Raw genomic sequence first — 17,220 nt, 5'->3', positions numbered from 1 at the left:
CTAGGATCTGATGGCCTGCATCCAAGAGGTTTAAAGGAAATGGCTGCAGAGTTAGTGGAGGACTTGGTTGAAATATTCCAGAACTCACTGGATTCCAGGAGGGTCCCAGAGGATTGGAAAACCGCTAATGTAATGCCCCTGTTCAAGAAGGGAGGGAGCCAAAAAGCAGGAAACAACTATAGGCCAGTCAGCCTAACACCTGTCGTTGGGAAAATGCTAGAGTCCATTATTAAGGAAGAAATAGCTGGACATTTAGAAAAGCTAAACGCAATCAAACAGAGTCAACATGGTTTTGTGAAAGGGAAATCATGTTTGACAAATTTGCTTGAGTTCTTTGAGGATATAACGAGCAGAGTTGATAAAGGGGTAGATGTAGTGTATTTGGATTTCCAGAAGGCATTTGATAAGGTGCTACATAAAAGGTTATTGCACAAGATAGGAGTTCACAGTATTGGGGGTAACGTATTAGCATGGATTGAGGATTGGATAACACATAGAAGACAGAGAGTCGGGATTAATTGGTCTTTTTCAGGTTGGAAAGATGTAACCAGTGGAGTGCCACCAGGATCAGTCCTAGGGCCTCAATTATTTATTACCTATATTAATGACTCGGAGGAGGGGGCAAAGTGTAATGTGTCCAAATTTGCTGATGATACAAAAATAGGTGGGAGGACATAAGGAATCTGCAAGGGGGATATATACAGGTTGAGTGATCTTGGCAGAGTGGAGTTTAACGTAGGAAAGTGAGGTCATGCACTTTGGTAGGAAGAATGAAAATGCAGGGTATTATTTAAATGGAGGGAGACTCAAAGTGCAGCACAGAGGGATCTGGGTGTTCTTGTGCACGAAACAAAATTAGCATGCAGGTGCAGTAAATAATTAAGAAGGCAAATGGAATTTTGGCCTATATTGCTAGGGGTTGGAGTTTAAAAATAGGGAAGTCTTGTTACAACTGTACAGGGTGTTGGTGAGGCCGCATCTGGAGCACTGTGTACAGTTTTGGTCCCCGTATTTAAGAAAGGATATACTCGCATTGGAGGCAGTTCAAAAGAGATTCACTAGGCTGATTCGTGGGATGAAGGGGTTGACTTATCAAGAACGGCTAAACAGGTTAGGCCTTTATTCATTAGTGTTTAGAACAACGAGGGGTGATCTTATTGAAACGTACAAGATTCTGAGGGCGCTTGACAGGGTAGATGTTAAGAAGATGTTTCCACTAGTAGGGAAATCTCGAACTAGGGGGACATGGTTACAGAATAAGGGAACACTCATTTAAAACTGAGATGTGAAGGAATTTTTTCTGAGGGTAGTGAATGCCTGGAGATCTCTACCCCAGAGAGTTGTGGAGGCTAGATCACAAAGTAGTTAAAGAGGAGGTAGATAGATTTTTTGAAATATCAGGGAGTTGAGGGTTATGAGGAAATGGCACGAAAGAGGAGTTGAGGCCTGGGACATATCAGCCATGATCTTATTGAATGGTAGCGCAGGCTTGAGGGGCTGAGTGGCCTACTCCTGCTCCTATTTCTTATGTACTTACCACCATTTACATGAAAGAATTTCTCCTTAACTCCCCTCTAATGCTTCCATTGATTAATTTAAATATATTCCTCTGGTAATTGACTTCTCTGCAAAGTGAAATAGGTCCTTTCTATCTACTCTGTCTCATTCCCTCATACTTTGATACTCTCAATTAACTCTTCCCCTCGGTCTCCTCTCTTCTGAAGAAAACTCAACTTATCCAATTTTTCAGCAAAGCTCAAATTCTCCAATCCTGGCAGCATCCCTGCTCTGTGCACTCTCTACTGCAATCATGTAGTAATCATGCAATCATGTCGTGACCTGTAATGCTGTGACCAGTACTTGGCTGCAGCTTCCAAGTGTTGTTATATAGTGCTAGCATAACTCCATGCTCTTATATTCTATGCCCATATGCTGCCTTAACCTATCCTGCTACCTTCAGGGATCTGTGGACATGCACACCAATCTGTTCTTTCACACCACAGTATTTTGCCATTGTGTATTTTCATGCCTCATTTCCCTTTCCCAAACGCATGACCTCGCACATCTCCGGATTGAATTCCATTTGCCACTTTTTTGCCAACGTGACCAGTTCATTGATACCTTCCTGCAGTAAACATTCTTCCACACTATCAACCACGTGGCCAACTTTTGCCACATCTGCAGACCTCTTAGTGTTGCTCCCCATGTTTAAGTCTAAATTATTATGTACCATGAAAAGTAAGGGACTTAAGGCTGTGGAACTCCACTGGAAGCAGTCACAAAAACTCTCATTGTCTATTATCCTTTGCTTCCTTCACTGAGCCAATTATGGTTCCAAGCTACAACCTTCCCTTGGTCTCATGGGCTTTTAATTTTCTACCCAGTCTGCCATGTGGAGTCTTGTCAAAGTCCTTGCTAAAATCCACGTAGACTACATCAAACATATTGGACTGGGCTTGGTCAGCATTGGTCAGTGATTGGCAACAAATACTGACCTTGGCAGCAACACTGACATCCCATGAAGGAATTAAGAAAAAAAGATCCTTCCTGTAAAGTGACTTCCTTGGTTCAAAAATCAATCAATGTGGGAAGCCCCATGTAGTCCCTAATCGACTCTATTTGTTGCTACCTCAAAAATTTCAATCAAGTTAGTCAGGCAATCTATATCAACCATCTTTGATTGATCTAAGTGGCACTTTAGATGTTTTTCCAGCAATTTTGTTGGCAAGCTTTTTTATATGATACTTTATCAAATGCCTTTTGGAAGTCTACGTACCCCACATCAACCATATTTTTACACTCAACAGCCCCCTCATCAAAAACTCAAGCTAGTTAAACACAATTTGCTTTTACCAGATCTGCGCTAACTTTCATTAATTAATCCATACTTGTCTAAGTGACTGCTAATGTTGTACCTAGAGTCAAAGAGGTCTACAGCACAGAAAAAAGCCCTTTGGCCCATCGAGTCTGTGCCAGTCAAACAATTGCCTAACTATTCTAATCCCATTTTCCAGCACTAGGCTCATAGCCTTGTATGCCAAGGCATCGCAAGTGCACATCCAGATACTTTTGAATGTTCCTAGGGTTTCTACCTCTACCACCCTTTCAGGCAGAGAGTTCCAGATTCTCACTACCCACTGGGTAAAAAAAATTCTTCCTCACATCCCCTGTAAACCTCCTGCCCCTTACCTTAAATCTATACCCCCTGGTTATTGATCCCTCCACCAAGGGGAAAAGTTCCTTCCTGTCTACCCTATCTATGCCTCTCATAATTTTATACACCTCAATCATGTCCCCCCTCAATCTCCTCTGCTCCAGGGAAAATAACCCCAATCTATCCAATCTCTCCTCATAACTAAAACTCTCCAGCCCAGGCAACATCCTGGTAAATCTCCTCTGCACTCTCTCTAGTGCAATCACATCCTTCCTACAATGTGGATTCCAGAACTGCACGCAATACTCTAGCTGTGCCCTAACCAACATTTTATACAGTTCCAGCATAACCTCACTACTCTTATACTCCATGCCTCAGTTAATGAAGGCAAGTATCCCATAATCCTTCTTAACCACCTTATCTAGCTGTCCCACTACCTTAAGGGACCGGTGGACATGCACACCAAGGTACCTCTGATCCTCTGTACTTCCCAGGGTCCTACCATTCATCGTGTATTCCCGTGCCTTGTTTGTCCTGCCCAAGTGCACCACCTCACACTTATCCAGATTAAATTCCATTTGCCACTGATCAGCCCATCTAACCAGCCCGTCTATATCCTCCTGTAATCTAAGGCTAGTTAAACACAATTTGCTTTTACCAGATCTGCGCTAACTTTCATTAATTAATCCATACTTGTCTAAGTGACTGCTAATGTTGTACCTAATGTTGCTATTTACCACCCCACCAATTTTTGTGTCATCTGCAAACTTACTGATCAACCCTCCTACATTCAAGTCTAAATCGTTTATATATACCACAAACAGCAAGGGACCCAACACCGATCCCTGTGGAACCCCACTGGACAGAGGCATCCAGTCACAAAATCACCCCTCGACCATCACCCTCTGCTTCCTACCATTCAGCCAATTCTGGATCCAATTTGCCAAATTGCCTTGGATCCCACGGGCTCTTAGCTTCATTATCAGTCTCCCATGCGGGCCCTGCTGAAGTCCAAGTAGACTACATCAAATGCATTGCCCTCATCTACACACCTGGTCACCTCTTCGAAAAATTCAATCAAATTGGTCAGACATGACCTCCCCTTAACAAAACCATGCTGACTGTCCTTGATTAATCCCTGCCTCTCCATGTGTAGATTAATTCTGTCCCTCAGAATTGCTTCCAATAGTTTCCCTTCTACTGAGGTTAGACTGACTGGCCTGTAGATCCCTGGTTTATCCCTTCCTCCCTTCTTGAATAACGGTACCACATTGGCTGTCCTCCAGTCCTCTGGCACCTCTCCTGTGGCCAGAGAGGTATTGAAAAGTATTGCCAGTACCCCTGCTATCTCCTCCCTTGCCTCACTCAACAGCCTGGAATATGTTTCATCCAGGCCTGGAGATTTATCTACTTTTAAGCCTGCCAGACCACTTAGAACCTCCTCCCTTTCAATGCTAATTTCTTCAATATATCTCTGTCCTCCTTCCTGATTTCCATACTCATGTCGTCCCTCTCACTTGTGAACACCAACACAAAGTATTCATTTAGAACCCTACCTACGTCTTCCGGCTCCACACACAAATTACCACTATGGCCCTTAATGGGCCCTACTCTTTCCCTAGTTATCCTCTTACTCTTAATGTACTTTTAAAATAACTTTAGATTTTCCTTTATTTTACCTGCCAATGTTTTTTCATGCCCCCTTTTTGCTCTCCTAATTTCCTTTTTAAGTCCCCCCCCCTCCCCCTACACATTCTATACCACTCCAGGGCTTCTGCTATTTTGAGCCCTCGATATCTGCCATAAGCCTCCCTTTTTCTCTTTATCTAATCCTATATATCCCTCGACATCCAGGATTCCCTGGATTTGTTGGTCCCACCCTTTATCTGAACTGGAATATGTTGGCCCTGTACTCTCCCTATTTCCTTTAATGAGTCCCATTGCTCTGACGCAGATTTACCTAAAAGTAGCTGCCCCCAATCCACTCTGGCCAACTCATATCTGATCTTATTAAAATCAACCTTCCCCCAATTTAGAACTCTGATTTCTGTCCATCCTTGTCCTTTTCCATAACCCCCTTGAATCTAATGGAGTTATGATCACTATCTGCAAAATGCTCCCCCACTGATACCTCTACCAGTTGCCCGGCTTCATTCCCTAGAATTAAGTCCAAAAGTGCCCCCTCTCTTGTAGGACCTTCTACGTACTGGCTTAAAAAGTTCTCTGGATGCATTTTAAGAATTTTGCTCCCTCTAAACCTATCACAATATGACTAACCCGGTTAATGTTGAGGAAGTTGAATTCCCCCACTATTGCTACCGTATTATTTTTACACTTCTCTGAAATTTGTCTACATGTCTGCTCTTCTATTTCTCTGACTGTTTGGGGGCCTGCAGTACACTCCCAGAAATGTGATTGCTCCTTTTTTGTTTTCAAGTTCTACTCATATGGCTACATTTGAGGAGCCTTCTAAGATGTCATCCCTCCTTACTGCTGTAATTGATTCCTTGATCAATATTGCAATACGCTCTCCTCTTTTACCTCCTTCCCTGTCTCGCCTGAAGACCCGATATTCTGGAATGTTGAGCTGCCAATCCTGCCCCTCTCTCAACCATGTCTCTGTGACAGCAATGACATCATACTTCCATGTGTTAATTTGTGCCCTCAACTCATCTGCCTTATTCGTCAGACTCCTTGCATTAAAATAAATACCATCCAACCTTGCCAAACTCCCTTGTGCCTTAACTAGCCTATAATTTCTATGCCTTCCAGACTCACTTGTGTTCTCTTCTAATTTTGGCTGTGTATCTCCCCCTGCTGAACCTCCTCTCAGGATCCTATCACCCTGCCAAGTTAGTTTAAATCCTCACCAACAGCACTAGCAAACCTCCCCACAAGGATATTGGTCCCATTCCGGTTCAGGTGCAACCCCGTCCGCCTTGTACAGGTCCCACCGCCCCCAGAAACGGTCCCAATGTCCCAGAAATCTAAAGCCCTCCCTCCTGCACCATCTCTCCAGCCACGCATTCATCTCTCCAGCCACGCATTCATCTGGACTAACCTCCTATTTCTATACTCACTAGCACGTGGCACTGGAAGTAATTCAGAGATTACTCCTTTGTCCTGTTTTTTAACCTGCTTCCTAGCTCCCTAAATTCTGCTTGCAGGACCTCATCCCTCTTTCTACCTATGTCTTTCGTACCAATATATACCGTGATCTGTCTGTTTGCCCTCCCTCTTTAGAATGCCCTGCAGCCATTCAGTGACATCCTTGACCCTGGCACCATGGAGGCAACATACCATCCTGGAGTCACGTCTATGGCTGCAGAAATGTCTGGCTGTTCCCCTTACTATCAAGTCTCCTACCACTATTGTTCTTCTCCCCCCCCCCCACCCCTGTGCAGCTAAGCCACTCAGTGCCATGAGCATGGCTGCACTCCCCAAAGGAGCCGCCACTCTCACCATTTTCGAACACACAAAACAGTTCTCAAGCGAGATGCACCCTGGGGATTTCCTGACTACTTGCCTGACATCTTTCTTCTGACTGGTCACCGATTCCCTCTCTGTCTGCACTTCTGTAAGCTGTGGGGTGACCACATCTAAAAACATGCTATCCACGAAACTCTCAGCCTCGCGGATGCGCGTCAGTGCCTCCAGTTTCCGCTCGAGCTCCAAAACTCGGAGCTCAAGTAGCTGTAGCTGGCTGCACTTCCTACACTTATGGCCGGTCAGAGTGCAAGGAGCGTCTAGGACTTCCCACGTGTTGCAGGCAGTACATAACACAGGACTGAGCTGCCCTCCCATGCCTCTAGTAGAAAAAAAAAGACTTTAATTTAAATCCAATAAAAAAAAAGTTAAATTACTTATGTACTTTAAATAAAAACTAGAACTCTTATTTTAGCTTAATCTATTTTAATCTGGAGAAAAACACTTACCCACTACTCACCAATCAGCTCTCACCTTTGTGCTGACGTTACTTTTTGAAACTTCCCCGTACCCGCGCTGGTTCTGATCTTTCCGCTACTCTCTCGCGCTGTCTTGTGATGTCACTCTTATTTTTAACAAGAACTGACTGCAGGACACTCTTCCCAGACTGCTTCACCGCGATGCTGACTGCAGGACACTCTTCCCAGACTGCTTCACCGTGATGCTGACTACAGGACGCTCTTCCCCTGATTACCATTTCTAAAAGTTTCCCCACCAATATGGTTAAACTGATTAGCCTGCAATTGCTGGGTTTATCTTTGCACGTTTTTTTGAATTCTCCAGTCCTCTGCCACCAATCCTGTATCTAAAGATGATTGGAAGATTAGAGCCAGTACCTCTGCAATCCACCATCAGTATCCTTGGATGCACCCCATCTGGTCCTGGTGATTATCAACTTTAAGTTCAGACAGTTGGTTCCATTGGTTGCAAACCTTGCCTGTATTTTTGCAGATGCATATATAATTTATTTTGCTGGAATATCTTTGTTTAATTCACAAGTATTTAACATTCATCATTTTAATATTTGTGATTTACTATTTAAGTAATTGTTCTTTCTCTTTTGTATAGGTGCAGCAGTCGCTGGCGTGTACAGGGTAGCAGGAAAGACCATGGCTCCACTTGAGGCATTGGTATTTGGTGCTGGACAGACAGTGCTCACAGTTGTCATCTCATTCTCGAGGATTCTAGCCACCCTATGAGGGCAGATTTCAATAAACTAAGCAAGTACTGTTGGAGTTCTTAATGAGGGGGAAGGAAATGAAAGTTTGAGGAAAAACCTGCTGAAAGACACCAGAATTGAATGCCAACTTGCAAGGTCAGGAAGTTGTATGAAAGATGCAAAGTTTTGTGATCTCCAGGCAAGTAGGGAAAAACAGTCTGCTGTTTGGATCTCTGCACTACAGCACCATATGTGCTTTTTCCAGAAAGGAGGACATGAAGGTGACTAATGAGTCAGCGAAGCCTCACAAGCAAAGGATTTTGTAGTTACCAGTCATATTGACCATTAGTGGTGACTGATGCACACAACTGTAAATGCACTCTAATACAAACTGCAGGGAGAGTGTCAGTATTACATGTGCCAAACTTGGAAGTTTTTAAACATTATTTTGAAAATGTGAACTGTGGTATCCAGGTAAAAAGTGGACTCTGGGGAGATGTTTACTCCTGTACATAAATAAGTACGATCATTACAAGAACTGGACATGATGTTTCCCGTTCTCTCTTCCCCCACCCCCCACTCCACAAACCTGAGGTTACTGTGTTTGTGTGTGTGTTGTGATGATCAAAAAGCCCCACCAGGTGAATAGGTTTAAATACAATACTACCATTAGTGATGTGCTGCTTTACCGTTTTAACTTTTGTCATGACCAACCTTGCTTTCGTTCATTACTGCAGCTTCAAAATGCACATGAAGCTTCCTGCTACTCAACTGTTCTCTTTGGGAAGGAATTACTATATAAGTACACAAATTACTTGACTTGGGATTCTCACTATTGTCTATTGAGCATGTCACCTTTAGCCAGTACAATTGTGCACAAGCTAGCTTTTAGCAGGGTGCATGCCAGCAGCAAAAACCCCACAAGACCTATTATTCACTTAGTTTACAATTCATAGTGAAACTAGGAAAATATAGTTGCATATTTCTGAATGATTGTGAAATTCAAACATTTGTACACCTACTCACCCTTTGTCTCATGGAGTTTTTCTTTCTATGGTTCAAACGGCTAACAGTAGTTTACAGGGTCAGCCTCCTCGGCAAAAGTTGCTGTACAGTAGTTTACAGACTGGTCTCCTAGGCAGACCACATTCAAGTTTTTAGGTTTGCATGCTCCTCAAACTTATCCCAACTGCAATAGGTGGATCTACTGGCTCTTGACCATTAGGTGGAAGTGAGAAACATTGACAATGTCCCCTGGTGTATTAAAGCATGACTGTTGTGCACTGCCCCTCTAGTTTTATCAACTACATGACTATAGTAAAATGCACAGCTGGAACTACCCTGATACTTGCACTATAGCAGTAGTTTCAGAGCATATAGAATTCTCTTGTGTTTGATGGTGCAAGAGATGGGCATTACTGGGCAGTGGATGGATGTGCACTTGCACGTTTTGATTTACTTGTAACATTGAAACTGGGACTGGAACCAAAGATTTGTAAAACCTGGACACCCACTTACAATTTTTGATCAGTGGGACGTTGCCCATTGATGTGCTGCTAGTTCTTTTTTGTTTAGTTGAAGTAAATTCCTTTTTTGTAAATCATTTTTAAACTTTGGTTATAACTTGAACTCTAATTGCTAGAAGTTGTGGTTGTAAAAACATCAAGATCCATATGGTTGGTTCCAGACTGCTTTTAATTTCATTTATACTAACTAATGTATTTGCCGACGTCATGACATCAGGCTTAGTTTGTTTTAGCATTAAAATGTTCACGGGTGTCCCTAATATATATACCGCACAAATTTCAAGCTGCCTCCAAAGAGGATCAGTACTGATTGAACACATTTCTTCAAATTGCAATGGAAGATTTAAAATTTGTCTCTGACATTTGACCCGCCCTCTCTTAATCCTGCTTTGCATCCATGGAGACAGGAGACCGTACCCACGTATATCTGATGTACAAACTATTCCGATGTGTTGCTGGTTTATCAGAAAAAGAGACAACTGACTTCTGTTGGCCATTTTTTTTCTATGGGTTATCCTCTACACACCACCCTGAGGGATACACTCACAAAGGGATAGCTTGCCTTATATCTAAGAGCTATGCTATTAACATCAATGTAACGCCAGAAATAGTGCACAGTTGGCAGGAATGTACTGTATTTAATTATTTTGCCTACTACATTTTGTAGTTATATTCTCCTTTGGGCCCAGCCAATAAGTAAACCTTTCATTGAATCTAGAAATTGCCAGCTTGTCTTCAAACTGTTAACAAAATATCAGTAGAGCACTGAGAAGGCAAAGGTACATCTGAAAGCTAGACTGGACTTTTAAAATTTTCTCTTCAAGCCCATTTCCTTAAATGCTTGTTTAGTGATCTACACAAGTTTGGAAATACATTTTCAGGAGAGAGGACTGTGATTAAAAAAAAAATCTTTGTGCCTGATTGTAAATGTGGCGTAAATCCATCCATGATGGCAATGCCCATAATTTTGTTCTGTACATCATGTTTTGGAAATTCCACCTCCATTGTATGTGTTCTATTTTCACTATTGCTATGAGAACTGAACATCTACAGTTCGACACAGTGTGCAGATAGACTCAAATATGAGGCTCTGAAATTCCATGTGTTCTCTTAATTCCTATCGCAGCTGTTGAATCTTTGGATAAAATGAAAGATCCTCTTCAAATTATATCTGCTTCCAAACCACTGCCATCAATGCTGCTTCATTCTGTAACTTGTTTGATATGGATTTACCTGCTTGTGATATCTAGGCTTTAATAGTTATGTAGGTATGAGTGACTAAAATATTTCTGCTGCCAACATGAACTAAAACTATATATTGGTAAGAAATTCACATTTTCTAACATTGTTTCTTTCTTGGAATTATTTGAGTAAACAATGAACACAACAAAAGAATGTCAATTTAGCATAGTTTCACATTCCTTGTGACCCGCACATGACACTGTTTTTTCCTGCTTATGCTAGGAATACCCAAATTGTGTCTGTTTGTGTTCCAAAGTGGAGTTCTACAAATAAATCTCAATGCCTCAGACTCTCCTTTAACACCTTCTACTGTAAACTTTCTTGTGAATATTTTACCTCTTTATTATTGATCCAAAAAGTAATCTCTCAGAACAAAGTCTAACCTATATTTTTATACTTCATTAAAGATCAGTATTTATCATAGCTCTAATCAAATGCCTGGATGTTTGATTTTTTTTGTCCAGCGCTGTGTTCTCTACTTGCTAGATAGTAGGATGTAATGCTACTCCAGTAAGCTTATTGGTTCTTTATTTTGAAGCTGCAATAAATCTGTCTGAGAATGGTCATGCTGCAGCTCGGTTTCAAAATATCATGTATTTGTTACCAATATTTAGTAAGAGCCTATTGAATACTCTTGGGTGTGTTTCAAACCTTTTTCAGTTATTTTATACAGACTGAATTCAAACTAGCTCTAAGCTGAATTGAATCTCTAAAATTAGAAAAAAATACAGAAGAGAAAAATGTCCAGCTGCATAAAGCTTTATGCACTATACACTAAAATGTGAGTTAACATGCACACTGGAAGTTATAGAGTAGCATCAATGGAATTTACTGTTTAGCCACCATACCTCTCCCACTGTAGACTGGACAGTTTGAATAACTAAGCCACACAGTTGGTGACTAGGAATCCATAGCTGCAATTTCCTAAGGCATTCTCAAAATGACAGACCTCGAACTTCCATGGTGACTTGGTCAGTAAAAGCACTGCACAATGTAGATCTGAGCCAAACGGATCAGGAAGAGTCCGGGTTCAACTTTGTCTGAATTTCTGGTACGGAGAATTCCACAGATTATTAGCTGATACAGAGAAGGCAGAAGAACTTGTCTCATGTAAAATTCTCAACTATTATTGTTTGGTGTAAAAGATGGTAGCTCCACAGAACAGTTCTGTGTTGTGCGCACCCTTTCACTTGCTCAAACATGATGGCCCAGGCCCAGACCCCCATCTCCATTTAAATGCCTTGAGTAATATGGATTTGAGTAACCTTTGTTTGGATCATACTGATTAATTTTCCTAACAATGCCTTCATAATCTTCATTAGTTTGAACACATTCATCTTTGAGATAGTATGAGAAATTAGATCTTTGGCAGTTTATTAATGGTAATGTGGATGCAGGTCTGCATTTGTCCATGTGTGATCTTGAAAAAGAGTATACTGCTGTAAAAGGCCTAGATTTTTTGATAAGCTGACAGTATGCCATTCATTTTAAATGGTTTTATAAAGTCTGCATTAGATTTTGAAAATCTAGTATAAAATGTTCATCCTTTGTTTTGAATCTTTGGGAAGATTTGCTACTCAATAAACTTTATTGTTTTAAACCCAATATCAGATACCTTGGTCACTGTGAAACAGTAATTGAGGCATTGCACATGTTCCAATTTTTAGTCAAGAAATTTGATAAATTGTTATTTTGTGGAAGGTATACTGAATTATTTAAAATTTTTAAAAATTGTAAGTACTGAAAATCAAAAAATATACAATAGCTGTGCCTGATTCTGCAAAGGAAAAAGGCAGCTCAACATTTCAGATGCAAAACCCTTCTTCAGGAATGAAAACTGGAAGATAACTCCTTAGTAGAGCTGAAAGGAATGTTTGATTCTGATGAAGGAACTACATCTGAAATGTTCATTGGCCCTTTCTTAAACTAACAAGTTTGCTGTGAATTTTTGTTTTGGTGCTTAATTACTCATCTCTTTCTGTCACTTGTGTTAAAGATTTTATTGGTTATCATTTTAATTTTTTCTGCTACCTCATTAGCCTTTTTTAGCTACCTGAAAAGATAGTGAAACAAGCTAGTAACAGGCATGTGGGTTGAACAGGTGTTGAACCCTTAACCTTTAAATAAAAAACATTTGAACAAAAATTATCACTTAATGCACTGCATTTCCTCCTTTCTGAAAATTCTTTAGTTTGTTCATTTTTTAACCTTTTTAATGTATTGTAAATGTTAAGCATCAAATAAGTGTTAACTGTGAATACTCCCAGAAAGTCTGTATTGTTTCCCTTCAGTCAATACTGTGAGTTTACAATTTTTAAAATATATTTAAAACTGTTTAACCTGCATAAACTAAAAGCTCAATGAGTGCCAGGTCTTTCTGAGGTATCATGTATTTGTGATTCCATGCAATTGCATGTTATTTTTGTCAACTTGCATGGAATGTTTTTCTTTCTGCCAAACTTTATTATTACATTTGGGGAGAAAACAAATTGCCAAAGAATTCCCAAGAAACATTCTTCAAGAAACAAAAACTGTAAACGCTGAGCTCCAGTGATTCCTATAGAGTGATGGACTTGTTAAATGCACAAAAAAAGTTTCTGCAAAAGAAGGTAACCCATTGTAATGGTTTTAAGAACTGTACAGAAATAAAAAGAACAGACAGTATCCTTAGCCTATTGTTTCTGTTAAAACTGAGGACAATATTTTTAAATCTAAAAATAAGATCCAAGAAGTCTATTCTGATGAGCCACTTTTTAAAATAATTAACTTTATATACCCCATTCAAGGCCAATAAATCGTTCTGAGATTTTGTGCCCATAACTGAACATAGCACTCCAGATGGGGTCTGATCAAGATTCAGTATAGCTGAAGCAGCATAAATTCCTGAGCTTTGGATTACAGCTATCTTGGGATAATGGACAACATTTTTTTTTTACTATTCACTCTTGGGATGAGAGCAATGCTGGCAAGGATAGCATTTATTGTCCATCCCGAATTGCCCTCAGGAAGGTGATAGTGAGTCACTGTAGTCCATCTGGTGCGGGTGCACACAGGTGGTGAATGAGGTACTGATCAAGCAGACTGATTTGGATGTTGAGTATTGTTGGAGCTGCATACATCCAGGCAATTGAAGAGTATTCCATCATACAACTGACTTGTGCATTGTAGTTGGTGGACAGACTTTGGGGAGTCAGAAGATAAGTTAATCACTGCAGAATTCCCAGCCTCTGATCTCCTTTTGTAGCCACAGGTATTTGGCTATTTCTGTTAAATTTTTGTTCAATTGCATCCCTAGGATGTTGGTGGGGATCAGTGATGGTAATGCAGTTGAATGTCATGGGAGATGGTTAGATTCTTTCTTGTTGGGGATGATCATTACCTGACACTTAGCAAGTAAATACGCACCACATCAGCCCAAGACAATGTTCTCTAGGTCTTGCTGCATTTGAGCACAGACTGCTTCAGCATCTGAGGAGTTGTAAATGTGCAATCATCAGAGAACATCCCAATTCTAACCTTTAGCTAGTGAAAGGTCATTGGTGAAGCAGCTGAAGATGTTTAGGCCTGGGACACTATCCTGTGGAACTTCTGCAGTGATACCCTGGGGCTGGGCTGATTGGCCTCCAACAATCTGTGATTGCATTTTGTACCTGTGCGCTAACTTTTGTGCACATTGACATCTAACTCCCTTTGCTCCAACACAATTCTTAATCTCTCACCATTAAAAGAATATTCCCATTTGTTTTCTCTTATTTAAGTAAATGAACTTGCACTTGCCCACAATGAACTCCATCTGTCATATTTTTACTTAGCCTTTCTATGTACTTTCATAACTTCCTGTTTAACTAATTGTATCTCTTTCTGTCATCTGCAAATTTGGATCTCTGATCATCCAATTATTAATATACATAAGTTCTTGCTTCAGGTGCTTTTCAGGAATTAGGAAGATCATTCCAGCTATTTGTCCTTCTGAACGCATGGCAGGGAGGGTGGTGGGGAACAAGAATGTGAACGTTTTTGTATGCAGTCAGATTTGATTAAGTATACAAGTGTACAGGTCTCATTTAAAAAGCAAGTCTGAAAAAAAAATTCTTATCAAACACCAGAAATCTGCTGCACTAATAGGTGACTTCTAAGCGTTGCAATCTTTCAGCATAAAACTGGCTAAAGCCCTATTCCCATGCACTATTCCTCTGAGAGGGAATCGGGAAGTTGGGAAGAGATGATGCAGTTTTACTCTTTCTGTATTTATCACGAATTCCAGGAAATTCTAGTTTTTCCTTTAAAAGGGGCTCCCCAATTTCTCTGTGCCATAATGATCAAGATCATCCCAGGCTTGATGCCTGTTTTACAGTGTTACCACACCTCGGGAAGTGGGGACAGCACATGAAGCTGCTCCTTGCTTGCAAATACTCTTGCACTGTCTTCCCTTTAGATACTGCCGCCTGTTCAGCAATGGAAGTGGGCTACAACTAAACAGACACAATGCTTGTCTGAAGGGACCTGATTTGCAGTAATTTTTTCCCTGCATTCCCGAGTTGGATGATCAGTGATGAAGCCATACTTGGCTTCCCCTGGGAAAGGTCAGCCAGTATTCCTGGTTCTGGTAACTAAACAAAGGAAGAATGACTAATTGAGTGAATTACCAGATGTATGAAGGTACACCTAGCATGAAGCACTCTACAGGCGAAGGAAAAGATTGCCTCCCTTCTAGCTCTGTTTTCCTGCAGCCTGAATACATTACACCAGCTGCAGAACACATTGGTGAACAGAATGGAACTGTTTCACCAAATCCTGTTTAAACATACTTTAAAACAGTGAGTAACATGGCAGTATTGTTAGCCATCTTGTAGGCCTTGGTAACTTCTCCCAACTGGAGCATTCTTGAGATTCGAAGTATAACTTTTCAAAATGTTGCCTCCCATCTGAAAGTTTTCAACTGCCAGTTAGTTTCAGAATCTCTCTGATCTTTGCCCAACCAATTGAGCCAATCTGTGTTGTTCGTAACCAACATGTGTTTTTATTATATATACATTAACAATTTTAAAAAGGCATTTTTTTAAAAAGAAAATATAAAATCTTTGCAGGGAGCACATGATGTCTACTATCTAGGGAATTAAATAAAGCCACCAGGAAGTCTGGAACTGGATGGGCCTTCACAGTATCAATTCCAAAAGCTTAGATGTATTACTTTTTGAACAATTTGAGGCCAGATTCCATGAAGAAACCAAAAAGCTGGGGTTATTGGATGCTTTGGAATCAGTTTTGAATATTTAAATGTAACTTTTATTCAATACTGTCTACCTGTAACTGTCAATGGAAGGGGAGATCTCCCAAAATATTGTTTTCTAGTATCTGAACGGAATAGAAAGGTTTGGTTACTCTTTATAGATGGAAGATGCATTAGTCGGGGCAAAATTAAATTAATTCAATGTTAGTGTTTCAGTCCATGTGTAAATAATATTGTATGTAACATGCTGTTTGTTTGCAACATTGTGGTCTGCTGTTGTTGACTGCTGTGGTGGAGAAAATTCTATCACCCAACCTGATTAGTCAGAATGAAAAGAAGCATATTCTTTTTGTATTTAAACAAAACCCTTTTTCGTTGTTGACCTCTTCAAAATGAATTCTTGTCAGTTTGGAGATGTTTAGAAGTTCCTACAACAAGCTTGCTATTTCTTCTTGTTTGTCAAAATGAATAAAAATACAAAATGGAATAGCTCACTTATATTTTGCCAATGAAAGAATTTTTGGCTTCAAGTACATGGCTATGTACGTGTAGCACATTCACTTAGTGTTTTGCCTCTCTCCGTCATCATCCCAGTGATTTCAGGTGCATTGGACTCTAGGATCGGGTTTGATTACATTTACTGTATGATAATTACTTAAAAGCTGTAAATAATGTATATTCTGGTTTTTAATTTCTTTTATAAACAACCATTTTTATTTCCCTGTTTACGTACAGCCCTGTATTGTACATAATTACTTGGAGAATAAAGTTTTGCAGTGAACTATTTTGGCTCGGCCTGCTTCCATTTTCAGCTGTAACATGAAGTTAATCAGGATGGATGATGCTAGTCATGATGGATGTTGTTTATGACTATTGTTGAAGTTTATCACTTAAATATTAGTAAACTCATAACACCAATGTGCTATACAACACAACAGTAGGAAATAAAAACAGAAAATGTTGCCAATCCCACTAAGCTGTACTTTCCAGGCTGCTGCTTGGCTGTATCATGCAGGCCTTGTTCTGTGATAATTACTATGGATGCATGGCCATGCAAGAAATAATTTCAAGAGACCGTACGCAAAAGAAAATGATCATCGTCAACTAAATGTTAAAGGGAATGTTTTTCAGCAGGTCTGGCAATGCCTGTGTAGAGAGGAACATGAATTAGCATTTCTAGACAATGACCTTTCCTCAGTTCTGATGAATGATCATTGAGCTGAAATGTTACCTCAATTTCTCCACAGATGCTGCCAGACCTACTGAGTATTTACAGCATTTTGTGTTTGTATTTGGTTTTTGGTATATGCTGTAAGTTGCTTCTGCATTGGAGAACAGTAGGATGTTTGCTTGCATGACTTCCCTGACTATCTAGCATTGCAGTTTGGAATTTGTGTGCAAGCTTCTTTCCTCTTTCAAGTAT

At 40.3% G+C, this 17,220-nt stretch overlaps 1 protein-coding gene across 1 annotated transcript in view; it reads left to right on the top strand.

Moving 5' to 3' along the window:
- The window catches only part of tmem170b (transmembrane protein 170B), a 103,480-nt gene extending 86,898 nt beyond the window's left edge, over positions 1-16,582 (top strand). Inside the window, exon 3 of the mRNA XM_078539175.1 lies at positions 7,709-16,582. Within this exon, the coding sequence (XP_078395301.1) occupies positions 7,709-7,839 (131 nt within the window). The 3' untranslated portion in view covers positions 7,840-16,582. The remainder of the gene's footprint in view (positions 1-7,708) is intronic.
- Positions 16,583-17,220: the final 638 nt, after the last annotated feature.

Source organism: Cetorhinus maximus, chromosome 3 (assembly GCF_964194155.1).
Source record: "Cetorhinus maximus chromosome 3, sCetMax3.hap1.1, whole genome shotgun sequence".
Classification (NCBI taxonomy): domain Eukaryota; kingdom Metazoa; phylum Chordata; class Chondrichthyes; order Lamniformes; family Cetorhinidae; genus Cetorhinus; species Cetorhinus maximus.
The sequence above is the reverse complement of the archived record's forward strand: the minus strand, read 5'-3'. Positions and strand labels throughout refer to the sequence as shown.